The 18,096-nt window shown below is 41.6% G+C and overlaps 1 protein-coding gene across 1 annotated transcript in view; it reads left to right on the forward strand.

Annotated features, from left to right (window-relative positions):
* MYO3B (myosin IIIB) overlaps positions 1–18,096 on the forward strand; it is a 461,719-nt gene that overhangs the window by 318,849 nt on the left and 124,774 nt on the right. Inside the window, exons 26-28 of the mRNA XM_074337823.1 lie at positions 4,438–4,549; positions 5,485–5,647; positions 7,048–7,128. Of these exons, the coding sequence (XP_074193924.1) occupies positions 4,438–4,549; positions 5,485–5,647; positions 7,048–7,128 (356 nt within the window). The remainder of the gene's footprint in view (positions 1–4,437; positions 4,550–5,484; positions 5,648–7,047; positions 7,129–18,096) is intronic.

Raw genomic sequence — 18,096 nt, forward strand, 5'->3', positions numbered from 1 at the left:
TGTTTTCTACCTCTTTGCCTTCTCTTTAGAGTCATGATCTCTCTGGGGGAAGCATAGAAGTTCCTGGAGACCTGATAGGCTGTGTCCCTGTCTCCATTCTGAAAGGGCAATGTTTGGGCAATACAATTTCTTAGACATACATCCCTCACATTCTGCCGAATGGAGTATGAACAAGACCAAAAAGCCTTCCTCTTGCTGATAACGGACTAAGTCTCATAGGACTTAGTGTATTTAACAGAGTTGTCTTCTGCCTCAAAGGTACTATTCTTTAAATTAAGTAGGTTAAATAGGTTTTGAATGTCCACCTAAGAAATTCACCAAAGTTGATTTGCTGTGGGATACATCTGCATTCCAAACAATAACATTTTGTTAGGGATTCTGTAAAGAATGAATTGTAACATGAAAAATATCACTGTCTAAACAGACAATGAAGCTGAAAGAGACCAATTCTTCTCAAAAAATTTTTAATATAATGTAGAAAAAATTTATTTTTATGTAGGCAAATTTATGAATCTTTTCAAACTTTATTCTCTTTTGTTTTTCTCCCTTTCACAAAAAATTAAAGTCATTAGCTGGATTCATATGAATTCTTTATAAAAAAAAATCAATGACTGGAAGTCAGGAGACTTGAATCATAACCTTAACCTTTTTCATTTACCTGTCATCTTGGACAAGTAAAAAGACTTGATCTACAAAGATTCTTTGTGGTGGTTTTCAGACATGTCCACAAATTATTTGATACTCCTCACTTCAAGAGGCAGAACTTAATTTCTCTCCCATTGAATGTGGTCTGGACTTAGTGACTTGCTTCAAATGAATAGAAGAATATGGAAAAAATGATGGTATGTCACTTCCAAGCCTCAGTCATAAAAGTCATTGCAGATTCCTCCTTGCTCTCTCTCAGATCCCTTGTCCTGAGGGAAGCCATCTTCCCTGTCATTTAGATACTTAAGCAGTCTTTTGGAAAGGCCCATGTAGCAACGAACTGAGGTCTCCTGCAAAAAGCCAATGAAGATCTAAGGCTTTCTGCCATTAGCCGTGTAAATGAGCCACCTTGAAAACAGATCCTCTAGTCTCAGCCAAGCCTTTAGACAACTGTAGCCTTGGCAGATGTCTTGACTAACCTCATGAGAGAGCCTGAGCCAGAATTGTCCAGATAAGCTATTCCTGAATTCTGCATTCTCAGAAAACACGAGATGGTAAATGTGTGTTTTTTTAAGCTATTAAGTTTTGGAGCAAGTTGTTATGCAGCAATAGAAAACTAATATATCCTGGAACCTTACCGATCCTTCTGGCTTATGGTTCTATAATTTAAATGCAGGAAGAAAGCAATCTATGTGTCCATAGATAGATGAATGGATAAAGAAGATGTAACACACACACACACACACACACACACACACACACACACAGAGGAATATTTCTCAGCAATAAAAATGAAAGAAATCTTACTCTTTGAGACACCATGGGTGGACCTAGAGGGTATTATGCTAAGTGAAATAAGTCAGACAGAGGAAGACAAATACCGTATGATTTCACTTACATATGTAATCTAAAGAAACAAAACAAGTCAATAAACATAATAAAACAGAAATAGACTCATAGACACAGAGAACTAGCTGATGGTTGCCAAAGGGGTGGGGTAGTGGAGGAATTGGAAAAAAATAGAAAAAAATAGGCAGGAGGATGTACCTCTAGTTGCTTGTTGCTTTTACTAAGACTTTACAGACTGCTTTGTCTATTACGTTTAAAAATTCTTCCTCGAAGAGCCTGCATTCCATACAAGAAAACATTTTAAGCAGAAAATTAAATAACAATATTTAACAGAGATAGTTTAAAACGGGACATTTACCATTTTGATAGCTTATATGCTTTAATAAGATGAGACCTTGGGAAATTTATCGCATTTTATAGAGCTCTAAAGCGGGAAAGTTTCTCTTAGGTCTTTGGAGGCCCATCAGGCGTTATGTGGATCCCTTGACATTGTAAGCAATGTGTTGTATTGAGAGTATTTTCCTAAGAAAGAATGTGTATAGCTTTTACCAGATTTTCATAGTCTTGACTGCACATCATCCCCAGAAGCGATAAGAACCATGTATCTCGTTCCCGTTTCCACCTGTGGGAATTTAGGTACAGAGAGGTAAGTGACTTACACACAGTAACAGACATCTTCTCACTCTTCACTCAGACCTCAGACTCCATCTGCGAGATGCGTTCCACCTACAAGAGGCAGCTCAGGGCAAAACTGGTCTTTATAATGTTCTCAAGTGCCCAGACCCTTAAGACAAACCTCTGCACTGATTATTTTGCTGTTGCATATTTCCTGCTCATCGAACTCATCACGCTGCTTCAGGAAGGGGGTGCAATGGATATTCCCAAAATGGCCCCCCCTTGCTGGCAGGACTTTTATCTTGGTTCCTTTCAGTTTCATCTTTACACTGACACACACAGGAGCTCAGCCAAACTGCTTTTTTTTTTTTTTTTTTAACCATGGTACCTGCTAAAATCCCATATTAATCTGTGGAGGAAACACATTATACTTCTGTGATCTGGTTACTATAGACATATCACTTATACGTTTCTTCAATGTTTTTTGAAAACTTCACCTCTTTGCAGTGCTGTTACCCATTTCTTTCTGGGCTAAGCCAGATATGAATATTATCACAACAAATTAAGAGATTTGGGTTGAAGGACTAAAAGTCAAAGTTAAGTTCTAAAGTATATGTTAGTTCAGGATATGTTCTGCCTATTTAGAAATTAGACTTTGCTAAGAATCATCTTCATATACCTAAAAAAACTATAAATCCTTGATTGGAAAGCTAGAACACATCTTGCATTCCTCCTCTATCCCTGACAGTGCTGGTCATTCATTAGGTTCTCTTTAAAAATTTCATCACAAGTAGTGAGCAGTCATCATGATCAAGCCGGGACTGACTAAAGCCAAGAGAGCCCGTGTTTTAAAGGGCCAGGCCTAATGGAAAAAGTATAGGGAGTCCTGGTTTTACCACTGATTGTTACACCTTAAGCGATCAGTATATCAGCTTTCCCAAGACGTTCAGCCTATATAGATTTGCGGTCTATTCCCACCATCCCTATGTACACCTGGAACAATCTTTTTATTTGGCCAAAGCCAAGTGAGAGAAGCCATGACTAAAACTACTGTTCCAGATAAGCCCAGCCGAAGAATCTGTGTTGATGCCATGAATTGCCCAGACAGACCTAAGCCAGACTCCTGGTGATCCCTCCTCCCTCTTAGCTCCAGAAAACATCTTCTCTGAGCAGGTTCCTAGGCTTGGCTAAGTGACCTAGCATGGCCACCACTCAGGGGTTCTGAGAGGCCACTGCCCCTCTTCCTCAAAGGTGGAAACAGAGACTCAGCCCTGGGATACATTCCCAGGATCTCTGAATGCAAATATTCCCAGCAAATTCAGCATTATATCCTAACTTGTAATCTTGTAGCACAGAAATAAGGTTAAATGACACAGTTGTTGATTGGGTATGTTTATTTTTCCATAAACAGAAAGATATGGGAATATTTGGCCAAAGGACATATTTTGGTGATTTTTTAAATAAGTAAAAATAGCTCTATATTTAAACGTAATTCCAAAACAGAAGATCGGCCTTGTCTGAGGAATGGCAGGAAAATCCTTGGACAAGGAAATTAAGTTTATTTCTAAGCTTCCAAGAAGTTGAATTTAATTATAGATGGCAGCAAAGAGCAGAGGAAAGATCCTTGAACATTTTTAAAAGAAAAACTAAGGTAAGATTTTCTAAAAGTATATTTTCAACACGGTATGTATTTTTAATGGGGAGAATAAAAAATAAAGAAATGGATAGAAAAAACCCTTTGGGGGGAAACTCTTTCATCTGAAAGTATGGAAGTTCATTAAAATAAGTAATTTAAGAAGACAAATGTGGTTTTAGTGCTTTTAGCAAAAAAATACACCTATTCTACACCTTGAGACAGCTGTGTAGCTTAGCAGTCAGTAGTGTTAGGCTGCAATCATTTGTGCTATCTACAGGTTCCTTCAGATGGGACTTTTCAAAGCAGAGTCAAAATTTATATGACGGGATTACAAATTGTTTTTATAGTAGTAATGCTAACATTTTAAATAATGAGTTTCACTAGCCGAACTACCTAAATTTCAGCTTTCTAAAATGATTAGGTACTTTGATTTTTCATGCAAAAGTTTCCAAATATGCCTTTAATATGAATTACAAAACAATATTAAAAGGGAAATACACCTAGCAAAAAATATGAAAGTGGGTAAAAGCCAATAAGCATAAATGGTATATCTTTTACTACCTCGTATACTATTATTGGTGCTCAAGAAATATTTACTGTTGCAAAACAAAGCACATCACCGGGCCCAGAACAATTCTACTCTACTGAATCAAATGACTAAAAATGCTTTATCTTACTCTTTTATTTTGTAGGTATTATTACTTGGCATTCAGAGCACATCAAACACCACTTGCTAGCAAAGAGAACTGTGTCGCTATCTTGGAAAAGTCCAGATTAGATCACTGGGTGCTGGGAAAAACAAAGGTAGTTCTTCCATTATTGTTCAAATTGTCCCCTGTGATGCTCTACTGCATACCTTTGTCTCTTGTCAGTGAAAGGGGTGGCTCTGTAAGTTGTGGAGCAGACAAGACCCCAACTTCACAATAATCTTTGCTGCTGTTGGGTCAGGAGTCCCAGGACCTCAGGGACTGGAGGAGGCGGGTATGCCTTCCGTTCTGTGTGTAGTTTGAGAGCCATTTAGCATTTCTAGAATGGAATCTTTGAGCTCATTTAAAAATATCCCTTTTTTCAGTGCTACTTATTTCAGCACCATATGCAAATACACAAATCATATTCATGATTATCTTTTATGGTTTTGTCCATTTTTCATTAGACTCATGTTGTGTTATTTATTGAATACCCTGATTAGCAGTCTCCTTATGTGTAGCTTTTCATTTGGGAGAGCATCACATTCCTGCGGGATGCCAGGGTTTTATGGTCTGTTTTGAATTGCCCTTCAAAGCCAGCCTCAGCCTGAGTGTTGATGGCAACACTGGTGTCCCTTGGCAGCGATTAGATCACTGTGGGTCATCTAGGTCCCTCTCCTGCTGAACTTCTGTTGGCGATGGGTCAGTTCTGTTGGTTCGTACCTCCATTAAAGGCTGTGGGGAAAGAGACGATAGATCAAGCTGAGAAGATGGAACTCATGGCAGAAATGAAGCAGACTTGGAGAACATTTGGGATCTCCTAAAAACCCTGTTAATCTCATCTTATGTTTAGATCCATAATCACAGATTGGCTCCATCTTAGGAGGGCAATTGTATTTGCTTTCAAAAAGTTCATAATATTCGCATAAAATCAAGTCGCTACAAACTTGATTGGGATAACAGTTGTAATATTTATATTAAAAATATGCTGGGAAAGAGTGAATGTCTGTTTGGGAGCCTATGTGTAGTGCTAAAACTGTTGTCTCGTTTCAGGTTTTTCTCAAATATTACCATGTCGAGCAGTTAAATTTGCTACTGCGAGAAGTCATAGGCAGAGTGGTTGTGCTGCAGGCATATACCAAGGGGTGGCTTGGAGCCAGGAGATACAAGAGAGTCAGAGAGAAGAGAGAGAAGGGGGCCACTGCCATCCAGTCAGGTAAATGGTCCTGAATCTTGGCATTTTATTAAGTACTGGAGACCACTCACCTGTTACTTTTCTCAGTGGTTTCTTCCCTTCCTCTCTCCCTTCCTCCCTTCTTTCTTCCATCCTTTCCTTCCTTCTTTCCTTCCTTCCTTCCTTCCTCCTTCTTTCCTTCCTCCTTCCTTCCTTCCTTCAGCAAATAGTTATCAAGTGCCTACTGCAGTCCAGGTTCCACGCTAGGTGCTGGGGATATAGCTGTGAGCAAGACGGCCATGGTCCCTGACGTCCAGACAACCAAACAAGCCCTCGCATCACACTGTGATGAATGGAAATGTAGAGGTAGGGGGAAGTGGATGCATGTGAAACCCAAATCACATAGACATGTGTCCCAGTCTCCAGATGACCAACATAATATATACTTCAGATCCATGACCGGGTTTTGAGCATCAAATTTACTAATGCCACTTCCAGAGGCTTTTGTAGCCTAGACGGAGCTTGTAAACCAAGGGAACAAATCACTAGGCTCTGTTATATGCCCAGCCCAGTCAGTGCCTCTTTGCACACATATGTGTGTCATTTGTGTTACAAACAGCATTTGGCTCCTGTGCTATCGATGAGTGCTTGTGAACGCCCCAGCCCATCTTGAACACAGCAGATGATTTCCTTTGTGTTCTCGTAACCCAGAATCATAATGTTCACTCTGGGCCTCGTGGTCTCATTCAACAACGTGGACGGCTATGATGCTCATGGGGGACAAAGGGGAGAGAGGGTCATGCTCCCGGTGGGTGGCTTCATGCCCCCGTTCTCTTCCTAAAGGACTCAGCACACCTCCAGAGATTCCCTTTCCCTTCCTCTTCTTTCCTTCATCCATTCCCTTTGCCGTTTCCCTTCCCATCATTCATTTTCCTCTCCCTTAGCACAGTTCCTGGCACATACTTCACCAAATGCGTGTCGTGCTGCTAATTATTCCCCTTGACTCCCCTCTTCATTTTCCTCTCCTTCAACTTTCGTGTTTATACCTTCTTCCCAATAAAAACTACAGAACAGGTCAGGTTATTCCAGTTCTTTGCCACCCTCCAAGTCCCAAAGGCTGAGCTTTCTCCATGGATTGGAATGACAGGGAACCACCTCACCTGGGATAAGAGGTCCCTAGTAATTCATAAGCGGAATCCAGAGTGTTCTGGAAACTCACTGCATGATCAAAAACAGTTCCTCCTCAGCAGCATCTTAGAGGCCAAGCTGAGAGTACAGAGGGGCCCCTCGTCCCCACCATCGCTCACGTAGCTGCTTATTTTGTTCAGTGAGACAGGAGGGAGAAGGAGAGGGGTAATAGATGGAGGGAAAACAGCTTCTATCAATTCTCTGGCACGTTCTTAAATTAATGTCATTCCTTGCACATGGTTTTATATTTTTAGCCTGGAGAGGATATGATGCTCGGAAGAAATTTAAGAAAATAAGCAACAGAAGGAGTGAGTCTGCTCTTCATATTCAAGCAGGTAATTAAAACATCATTTTCACAGCGTCCACTAGGAAATATTTAGTGATTAAGTTCATACGCATTTAGAAAAGCGGAAAGGTTAATAATTTAGGAGCACTGGAATAGGAGTCAAGAATTCTAGTGGGGGGTTATAGGGCTAGTTCTGACACACCCCCTGTGTGATGAATGGAATAGTGCTTAGTGAGCAATTGCCATGTACCATCCTTGGCCTAGCACGCTCCGAGTAGATACTCTTATAGTCCCAGTTTTAGAGAGGGAGAAACTGAGGCACAGAGAAGTGAAGTAACTTGTACATGGTCACACAGCCCATCAGCGGCAGAGCCAGCATTTGAACACAGGCAGTTTGCATAGAGTTAACTTTGCATACTGCCAAGTGAACAAATCCTTTTCCTTGTTGGAGTCATACAGCCCTTATCTACGAAATGAGAACACTGGCTCACTAGGTCTGCAAAGTGCCTTCCAACCTTGGAATTCTCTGACTGTATGCTAGACCTGTGTCTCAGCGTCACAGACACAGGAATCGCTCAGGGACTTTCCCAGCACACGTGTTTCCTTCTCACACCCAGGCCTGATGTGGCTAAAATGGTCGCCTGGGCCCCACAGGGTGGCTCTGTGGCTCACCTTGACCTTGGCTGCCTGAGCACGGTAAGCTCTAGTTCCTGGCTCATCCGTCCCCTCTCTGGCTCCCAAGTCACTCTGCTCTTCTGCAAATGGCATATCCACAGTGGCTACCAGGCTGGGCTCCCTTTGTCATTTGAAGCTGCATGTGCCTAATTGAGGTTCTGGAAGAAGCAGGTCCCAGAGGACGCCAGGAGTTCCCAGAACTCAAGACATTGGAGACAGTGTGAGAGAAGTGGCCAGTCCAGTGGACTCAGCGGCAGGCTTCAGATACTGGCGCGCTTGAAGCAAACTTTTAAATAAACCAGCTGTAACCTTTTCGAGGAGGTCTCTGCCCGGAACTTAGTTCCTGGGACCTTCCTCAGAACTCTCTTAAGCCACGGTAGAGGCCTGACGTCTTCATTCAAAAACAAAATATTGGGGAGGAAAGGGTGTCATTTAAATGCAAATGTGTAAGTTTTAACACCATCCCCTAGGAAGTCTAAGCTCTGCAACTTCAAAGCTTCAGGAAGAGGGATGCAATTCTTGTTGCAGTTTAAGAAAGACAACTCAAAGTGCATTTGTTCCCTACTCACCCACCTCTCAACACACACACACACACACACACACACACACGCGCACGCACCCACCCATGCACACGCACACGCACACTCGCGTACACACACACACACACACACACATACACACGCACAGTCCCTGTTAAGAGAGGATACTGGGCTGATTTCTGATCTTCGCAGTTTGGCCTAAAGCCCAACATATGTTTTAAAATATAAACATTGAGAGTATATATTGTTGATCCACTGAGTCCGGTATGTAGGATCGTAAGTCATATATTCCCTCTCTGAAAATCATGTTTGGAAGCTCCTTGTTTGCATTCTATAGTCTAATGAATGCTACATAAAAAGTCAGGCCGTCTGCCTCATCACGATATCAGGACAGGCATGATTACATCTTTTCCGTGCAGCACCTATGGGATAGATGCCATGGGAGGATAATTTTGTTTTGTGGAACCAGAGAAAAAACCTTTCTTTAATGGACTTCCTTCCCTCCTTTTTTTTTTTTTTTGGCTTCACAAACAAACCCTCCCTTCCTTAACTTGGCAGCCAGTGTTGCCACTTATCAAGTGTCTTTGGGAATTTTCTTTAATGGAGTCTGCAGCGGCTTGGGCAGGCATGAAGACACTGAGGGTGGCACTGACACCACCTCTCCCTCTTGGAAGTAGTGTGGCAGCTGGAGCCAAAGCAGGTGGAGTCTTTGCATGCAGCCCACACCACGAACAGAAACTGAGAGGTGCTGGTTTTATGGCTAGAGTAACAACATTTGTCATTTTAAGAGCAGTTTGCTTTTACTTGAGAATGTTTTCCTTATCTTCATATTCGAAGGCATGGTTGTGTTTATCTAAAAAGGGAAGCAACTCATTCCAACTTTTCTATTTTGGAGTGTGCTCTTCCCAAACGTAATCCTTTCATGATAATCTCCTCTTCGCACCATTAGGACATTTCCAAGTAGAACATGCTCCAGACATAGAGGCTCTCTTACTTTTGAAGCCAGCAGAAATTGTCTTGGGGATGTTATTGTAGCACAACCTTTTCTGGTTGTTTTCTAAGATTATTCTCTAATTTATTATTTTTTTCAACAAATCATTTGATTTGACATTTAGATTCTGTGGAATGCGTTTGTTTGTATTTCAAGTTCTGGCCCATAGTCTTTTTTTTTTTTAATGGTGTTGCTAAGATATGTTCTATACTTTTAAAAGAGCAGCCCTTGAAATTTAGGAAGCATTTGGCCTACATGTTGCAACAGAGCATATTGAAATTTGTTTTCCTTTCATCTCCTTCCCAATAAAAGCAGCCGCATGGCTTATCCCTTTAGCTTCCTCAGAACTTCCTTTCAGAATTCCCGATCTATTACGGCACATTCACATACCAGAAACAAGATGCCTTTTCATGCTGTCAACCTTTTTCATCTGAAATGTAAATTAATTCTTGCTGGTATGCCTTGACAGAGATCAAAGTCAGGGTATTAACCTTCCTGGGCTTTCTCCGGGAATCCATCCCCAGGACCAGGCTGCTGCTGTTAGAAGGCCAGTGTCCCTGCTATAGGGCCCTCCTCCAGGCGGCCCTTGGTCTAAGAGCCACTATTTCAAAGACTCAGAGTCCTTTTGTAAATGACCTCATTATCACTTTAAACTAGGTGAGAAGTGATCTGCCTGGCTAATTCAGAGAGAGAGAGAGAGAGAGAGAGAGAGAGAGAGAGAGAGAGAGGCTGCTCGAATTAATTGTGGGCCCTTCACTCAGATTCCAGGAGCTTGTTTAAGTGGTTCTGACAGGGAGTGATTTTGGTGTGATAGAGGGAGGGACAGGACTCCAGATTGGAAACCTCTCCCCTTGCTCAGTGGGTCATTTCTTGCCTGTCAGTCTTTGAGGTAGGCCACATTTGCATTTTCAAAATAAACAGATGCCTTTCAAATACATGAGCTGGTGGTCTAGAGATCTCTGTGGGCCCAAGCAGTTCACCAGCCAGTGATCAAATGCTGGAAGAGAAAACAAACGGAAAAAATACCCTAGGTACACACGCATACATTTCCTATGTGTATAACATTGCGTCTGCAATAGAGGGTCTTTATGAGAGGTGGGGATTTCGGGAGGGAGCCGAGATCCCAAGCAGAAGTTCAGTTTATCTGTCTCCTTCTGGGGGAGGAGGCAACTTTGAATGTCATCTTGGTGAGAAGTGGCATATTTTGTTGTGTTTTTGTTATTGGTGAATGGTGATAATAGGCTTTTACCACAGGAAAACATAGTCCTCCAAACACCAAAGAATTAAAAATATATACTCTTTAATCTGAAAAATAAGATTGCATACATTAGTGTTCAGGTAGTAGGGCTATTCTAATTAAAACCTAGCAATTGTATGTCATTCAATACTAATCTTTTTTTTTTAATGAACTTCTTACGTTTCAGAAAGTGGATATAACTAGATTCATTGAACTAAAAATGCATACGTTCCTCAGTAAATACTACAAAACAAACAACCTGCAAGGAATTACTAAAAGAACTACAATGTCTTTAAGTTGTTGAAAGCGCTAGCTTTAAAATTGCCCCTCTAATTCAAGATCTGTTTTTTAAAACGAGGGCAAAGTGGTAGCCTCCCTTCTGAGAGGGGAAATGTCTCCAGTAGGTAACAGTGGAACCCTAGGGGCTGGGAACAGAATTTCAAAGATTTCCAGGAGGACCAGGCTCTTCCAGTTCCCCTTCTCCTCATCTCTCCCCACTCCCCAGGAGCAGGAAGAGCCCACCGGTTTACAGCACATTTTCATCTGATTGCTGCAGTGCTCTGGACTTGGTTGTCTTCTCTTTCTCTGTCCTCTGATCAGCTTCCTACTCACTCCCCTCTTTGGCCCTTTTAACAACACAGATGTTATCAAAAGATGGCAATAGCGCTAAAAACGATGGCCATTTCTCCTTCTGATGCCTTTTGGGGAAACTGCTTCTGCCAAGGTGTCTGCCAAGGCCGAAGTAGCAGTGCTTGAGCCTGTGAACAGGCATTTTAAACTGGTTGCTGCTGGAACCATTGGTCGCTAGGCTTCCTGTGACACCAGCTGCTGGGAGTTGCTTTAAATGCTGGTTGAGACAGGCTCTAGCACACTTGGGCACAATTTCTGCTAGCAACTTAACAGAGACTATTTAACGTCTCTTAGAAGTCTGACCCTACAGCAAAACAGAAGAGTTTTTAGTGTTTAAAACTGTTTGCACTGTTAAACCTCTTTCCATGTAAGGCCTCCTTCTAGCCTTTTCTAACTTTAAAAGCCTGATTCCTAAAGGAATTTAGCATGATTGGTGGGTTTTCAATGACTAGCTAGGGGGGTGCAGCAATTTCCTAGAACTAGATTTCCGGAAATATCCCTAGGTGTTTAGGGCTACTATATTTTAAACTAGGAATTTTCTTTCTTTCATTCACTTATTCAGCTACTATTTGTTAAGCACCTGCTTTATGCTGGGACTACCATGGTGAACAATGGGATTTCGTTTGAAATTTCAAATTTTCCATCTCCAATCCAGAGGGTTATAAAACACGCTCTCCCTCAAAGGGATCCTATTTGTATAAAGCTGGCACTCAATCCTATGTCAGCGCTCATCGAAAGGGAGTTCTATAAAACTCCAACGCAAAACAGAGTTGAAATCATAAAACGTATCTGAGGATATGCATTGAGATGACCCTTGCTTCTTGAATGATTCTGGTAGATATTTCTCATTCTAACAAAGCTGTGCAGGAGCTCATTGTTGATCACACACCAAATAGTAGAGGGAGGTCAAGTGAATGCACCATTGAGGGAAAAGGCCCACATTGAACAAACAGAAGAAAAACAAGCGTGCCCTCTTTCACTTCTTCTAAGTCTCTATTTGTCATTCTACTTCTATCCCACTGTTTCCTTACTCACTCCATCTCTCTGTCTTAGAAAGACTCCTAAGCATTTCACACAAAAAGCTTAATTTCTCAAAATGTGAGAGAAGACAAGTTCCAAACTCTTCTTGGTCATCAGGCAGGAGCCAGCTGCCTGTCCTTTCCTGATGTTTTAGGCCATCTCCACATAAGAATGAAGAAACATCTAGGGGAGATTAACTGGTGCATCTGGGCTTGGGATGAGTTGTGAACTGTAAACTAGCTGCAGTGTGTTCTAAACCTTTGTGTAACAGAAAACAGGGTGCTATTCAGGCTTATGCAAGGGGTCCCGCTCAGTCCACTCCTACGCTGTCTGGGTTTCTCTAACTATCTAAGTAAAGAGCTATGGCTGATTTCTGACAGCGATAGGCTTACCATTTTGGAAGAGGAAGATGTTTGGGGAGACAAGTATTGTCATTTACTTTGAGGAAATATGTCTTGTCTTTGAGCAGGATCCAGACCTACAGAGAGCTCCCTGAAGCATGGCTTAGAGGAAGTGATTTCTAGCAGAGAGAAGGCCTGGCCTGTGGTTTCAAGATTTCTGTCAAGAAATGAGCTCTGCCAAACCTCGGCTTGGCACAAGCAATAGAATTCTTGCCATGTAATAACTTGGAAGGCAGGGGAATATCTTTTGCAGGGGAATATCTTTTACTATGGAATCAAATTATTGCCCATGTTAGAATTAAACACCCAGACACCAAGGTGCTATTTATATAATGCACAGAGAGGAAGCTGCAAAGGCAACGTGGGCTTGAGGTCTGCTTCTGCCTGCTGTCCTATTGACATGGCACAGAAATGTGCTTAAGATGTCAGATTCCAGATTCCAGATTCAAATTTCAGAGCCCCTTCAATTTGGAATCAATTTCTCTATTATGGACCTCACATCACGCCCCACAATCTGGCTCTAAAGAGGTGGTGTCCGAAATAGTGTCTTCACTACCTCAACCATGAGTGGGGCAGTGTTATTATGATCACCAATACACAGTTGCCTATATGTATTTATATTTTTTCAAGTTTTTTTCATATAGAATCATGAAATATGGTATCACAGTTTATAACCTTTATTAGTTATTTATCCACATAATAAACATTTACAGAAAAAAAATGACTGTGCTTTGACAAGATGCTCAGACTTTCTTTCCTCAAAGTCTCCTGTGTGTAGAAAGGCAGATTTTATTTTCCTCCTTAACAGATGAAACAGACGCAAAGACAGTTTAAATAACTTGTCTCCCCTTATGTGCTATGTGAATTTAAGAATTGATATCAGGGTCTCTTCTGCATCTTCAGCCATTGACCCTTTCCATAGGCCATGTTCTCCCATTGGTTTCCACTTTGAATATGGCACATGGACATAGGGTACCAGTCAAAGCAACGGAAGGGTTTTATATACCGTCCTAACCATGTGGACTTTGGAGTCAAAACAATTGGCTTTAAATCCTGGCTATGCCACCAATTTGTCATATGGTTTGGGGAAACTTGCTTAACTTCTGAGCCTGTTTCCTCAGCTATAAAATAGGTCTCAATAAAGTCTAATTCTCAGGACTGTTGTGAAGATGATAGCAGAAGAGACATGCAAAGCATTCTGCACAGAACTCACACATGGTAGATATGCAGTAAATGGTAGTTCTGCCTCTGTACTCCCTTTCTAAATATGAACTTCACTGGGGGGAAAAATTCGTCTGTGAAATAATCTTCTAAGGTGAGCATAATAATGTTATCACTTCAAAAAGATGAAACTACTTCTCTCATTTTCAGAGAAAAAAAATAGTACCTGCCAAATCTTAATACCATTGCAATTAAAAAAAGCCTTTATAAAAGATAGAATTTTCGAAATCTTAACGTGTGTCTTGCTTGTTGGACAGGGAAAATTTCAAGTACAAAAATGACATGAAAGATTTCAGGAAGTTTTATTTTTGTTTTTGTAAAGAGCTGTGTCACCTTGTGCTGCGAGCTTGATTCGTTTGTGTAAGTTAAGTGTTTTAGTGACCTCAAAACTGTTAAAACTTAGGTGGTATGCTGCCGACATCGGTTTTCCCACTTTCTTGTTTGAGGCCCTTCTGCAACTTGCTCTGGAAAACAGCAAATCCCCTCTTCACCCCCTTCCACACAGTCAGAACTTCTGAAATCCAGGAGTTACGTATCACCCAGACTTGCTGTCTGCTGCTGTGGAGCGCAAGTCGCCTTTCAGTTGTCTGAAGCGTCGGACGATCTCAGTGTGCTGATCATGTTTAACCCACAGTGACGGGTGATTGGCAGCATAACAGCTGAGCGACAGCCATTTGGCCAGTAGTTCAAACCCCAACACGAAGAGACATAGCAGGATCATGGCTTGATTTGCTGTGGCCATGAAGTCTGAATCGCCAAGCACAGAGGCGGAGGCAGAGGTGACAGCTGGTAGCCATTCTCCTCAATAAAGTTGTGATGGTTGAGATGTATAAGCAACCAGAGCCTGCTAATTTCATAGACTTTGAGCCAAGTGCTTAGTGTCAAAACCAGCTATGGTCAATGATGCAAATGGCTGTGAAGGGTCCTTCGTCAACAACAAGGCTTTCCCCACCAGACTGCTTCCTCTGAGCTGGTTAGAAGTGTTTAGATCCTGCTTTCCAGAAACACTCCAGTTTGAGGAGTAGGAGGCCTTTTGTTTTGCTTAAAAGTCGGATTTATTGAGGTACAGTTTATAAACATAAAACTCAAACAGTTTGATAAAATTGTATAAACACATACAGTCAGATAACCCCCTCTACAATCAAGAAAAAGAACATTTCCGAGAAGCTCTCTCATGTTCCTTCTATCATCCATTCCTCCCCCACCCTCAGCTCCTGGCAACCACCGATGGGTTTCTGTCCCTTTAATTTTGCCTTTTCCAAAATGTCATATAAATGGAGTCATATAGCATGTGGATTTTTCAGTCTGGCTTCTTTCACTTAGAAAAATGCTTCTGAGATTCATCAGTGGTGTTCCAGTTGTCAGTGAATTCTTTTTCATCACAGCAGAATTTTAGTGAATGGATATACCACAGTTTTGTCCATCTGCCAGCTAAAGGGCATTTGTTTCCAGTTTTTGGTGATGATCAATAAAACTGCTACAAACATTCAGAACTTTATCTTTTTTAGAAAAATTTATAGAAAAGTGAGTACCTGCTTTATAGGAAACCAGAGCTGTGTGAGTTGGAATGATCCTAGAGGTGGGAAGTGTTTCTGTCTTGATTAGCCAACAGAAATACTTATTTTTCAAACATCTTATACTTTTGCGTAGCAATCTGCAGTTTATACAAAGCACTTTCACTTACCTTGTTCCTGTAATTGTCATAGTAGCCTTGAGAACTATGCTAAGAATCTTACCCCATTTTATAGATGGCGGCTAAGAAATCTCCCTGCAGTCCAGATGCCCAACTCCTGATACGCTGTCCTTCTCCCAGAACATTTCTGCAACATCCTGTCCATGCAGAACGCTCTGCTAGATGCTTTGGGGGCAGTCACAAAAACAACATAATTTTTTTTTCCCTTCAAAAGGGAAGAATCTGATGCTCCACATCACGCATCATCAAGTAAATGCAAATTAAAACCACAAGCTACTGTTAACACACCTATTAGAATGGCCAAAATCCACAACACAGACAACACTAAATGGAAGGGAGGATGTGGAGCAAAGGAACTCTCATCCACTGCAGGTGGGACTGCAAAATTGTGCAGCCACTTTGGAAGACAGTGTGGCGGTTTCTCACAAAACTGAACATATTCTTACCATATGATCCAGTAATTGCATTTTTTTGGTATTTACCTGAAGGAGCTGAAAACTTATGTCCACACAAAAACCTGCACACAGATGTTTAAGGCAACTTTATTTATAACTGCCAAAACTTAAAAGCAACCAAGATGTCCATCAGTAGGTGAATAGATCAATAAACCGTGATGCAGCCAGACAATGGAATATTATTTAGAGCTAAAAAGAAATGAACTATCAAGCCATGAAAAGACCTGAATGAACCTAAAATGCATATTACTAAGTGAAAGTAGCCAATCTGAAAAGGCTACATACTGTATGATTCAAACGGTATGATATACTGAAAAAGGCAAAACTACGGAGACAGTGAAAGTCAGTGGTTGCCAGGGGTTAGAGGAAAGGGGATTGATGAATAGGCAGAGCACAGAGGATATTTAGGGCAGTGAAAACACTCTGTGTGATATTATAATGATGGATATATATTCTTATACATTTGTCCAAACCCATGGAATGTACAACACCAAGAGTGAACCGTAATGCAGACTGTGGATTCTGGGTGATAATGATATGTCAGTGTAGGTTCATCAGTTGTGACAAAGGTACCACTCTGGTCGGGGATTGTGACAGTAGGGGAGTCTGTGCACATGGGAGCAGGGGGTATACAGGAAATCTCTGTACCTTCCCCTGAATTTTCATTGTGAACCTCGCACTGCTCCAAAAAGCTTAAGTCTTTTTTTTAAAGGGGGATGGGGAACAGTCACAAATTGAACCAGGACCAGCACACATGCCACAGCCTTGAAAGGAGTACAAGCCAGGGCCAACTAACAGAGCAACAAGAAGCAAATGATCTGTGAAGCTACTCCCCAATCCTTTTTGGAAGCAGGAAGGGCATAAATTATAAGAAACAAATCCCATCTGAGGCTGATGGGAGTCAGAAGAGACGAGAGCGGCGCTGCTTAGGTGCATGAAGGGAAGGGGGATTCCCCAGACGGTGACGTTCAGCGGCAGGCAAGAAACTGATTTCTAGGATAAGGGAAAACCTCCCTCCTTAGCTCCCAGGTTCGAGAAAGCAATTACCAGGCCAGACTTTCTTTGAACTCAGTCGAAGTTTGACTGGGATAACGACTGGAATTAAGTCCTAGAGAATCAAAGTTGAAAAACGCTCTCATAGACGTGAAATTACTAGATTTATTTTGTGTAGAGGCCAGGATTTCTGATGCAGCTGTAGAAAAAAAAAATATGTCAGTGAGATTCTGTTTTTTAAGAAAAAAAATGTTACTTTTTGATGCTGCTTTTAGTGGCATTTGCCAGTCGGACCTCCCACAAGTTGGCCTCTTTATGTTCTGATACGGTGGCTGCTGACCAGCTGTCACTCCAGCCAGAAACCACACTGGCTCCTTGTGCAATCGACCAGCAGCAGTTAGGAGGGTAAGGCTGGGCTTTTGTGCCTCATCTGTATGCGCCTTCTCTGCCAGGTACAGTGGGCACCCTTTGCCAGGTCCATTATGAGGGCAGGGAAGCTTACCCAGCCTAGATCACTAACCAAGAAATCTACCCAGACAGTGTCCCTGCTGGAAACAATGCCTGGGTCTGTCTTCTGGTGGGTCATCAAATGTCAGTCCAGGCCAGGACCCCCTTCTGTAGCAGCTGATCTGTGGAACCCTTAGGAGCCCAGACATGTGCAAGAAATAAAGTTCTAAAGTTTTACTTTCACTTATAAAGGAAAAAAGAGAAGAGGGGTTAATGATTTCTTAATGTTTTAATAAATGGGGCTGCACCATGTATTATATAGGGATTCAGATGTTAGGGCAAAACTGCTTGGGTTTGAACCATGGTTCTGCCATTCTCCAGCTATGTGAGACTCCTAGGCAAGTCATCTAACCTCCCTGGGCCTCAGTTTCCTCAGCTATAAAATGGGAATAATAGCAGTCTCTACCTTTTAGAGTTACTATGAGGACTGAATGAGCTAACTTCTTTAAAAGGCTTAGGAAAAAGCATGGAAACTAATAATCCATACATTCTGTTTCTTAGGTAAAAATAATAGACATTCCCCTAGTGTTGGTCCTAATTCTTCTTCCCCCCCACCTTACCCCATCCACAAATCAAGTTAAATACACCTGATCTTTTTCTTCTCTTCTATTTCAGTCCTTAGTATCTTTTAGTTCCCCTTCCTCATATCAGTTTC

The sequence above is a fragment of the Rhinolophus sinicus genome, linkage group LG01 (genome assembly GCF_036562045.2).
Source record: "Rhinolophus sinicus isolate RSC01 linkage group LG01, ASM3656204v1, whole genome shotgun sequence".
Lineage (NCBI taxonomy): Eukaryota > Metazoa > Chordata > Mammalia > Chiroptera > Rhinolophidae > Rhinolophus > Rhinolophus sinicus.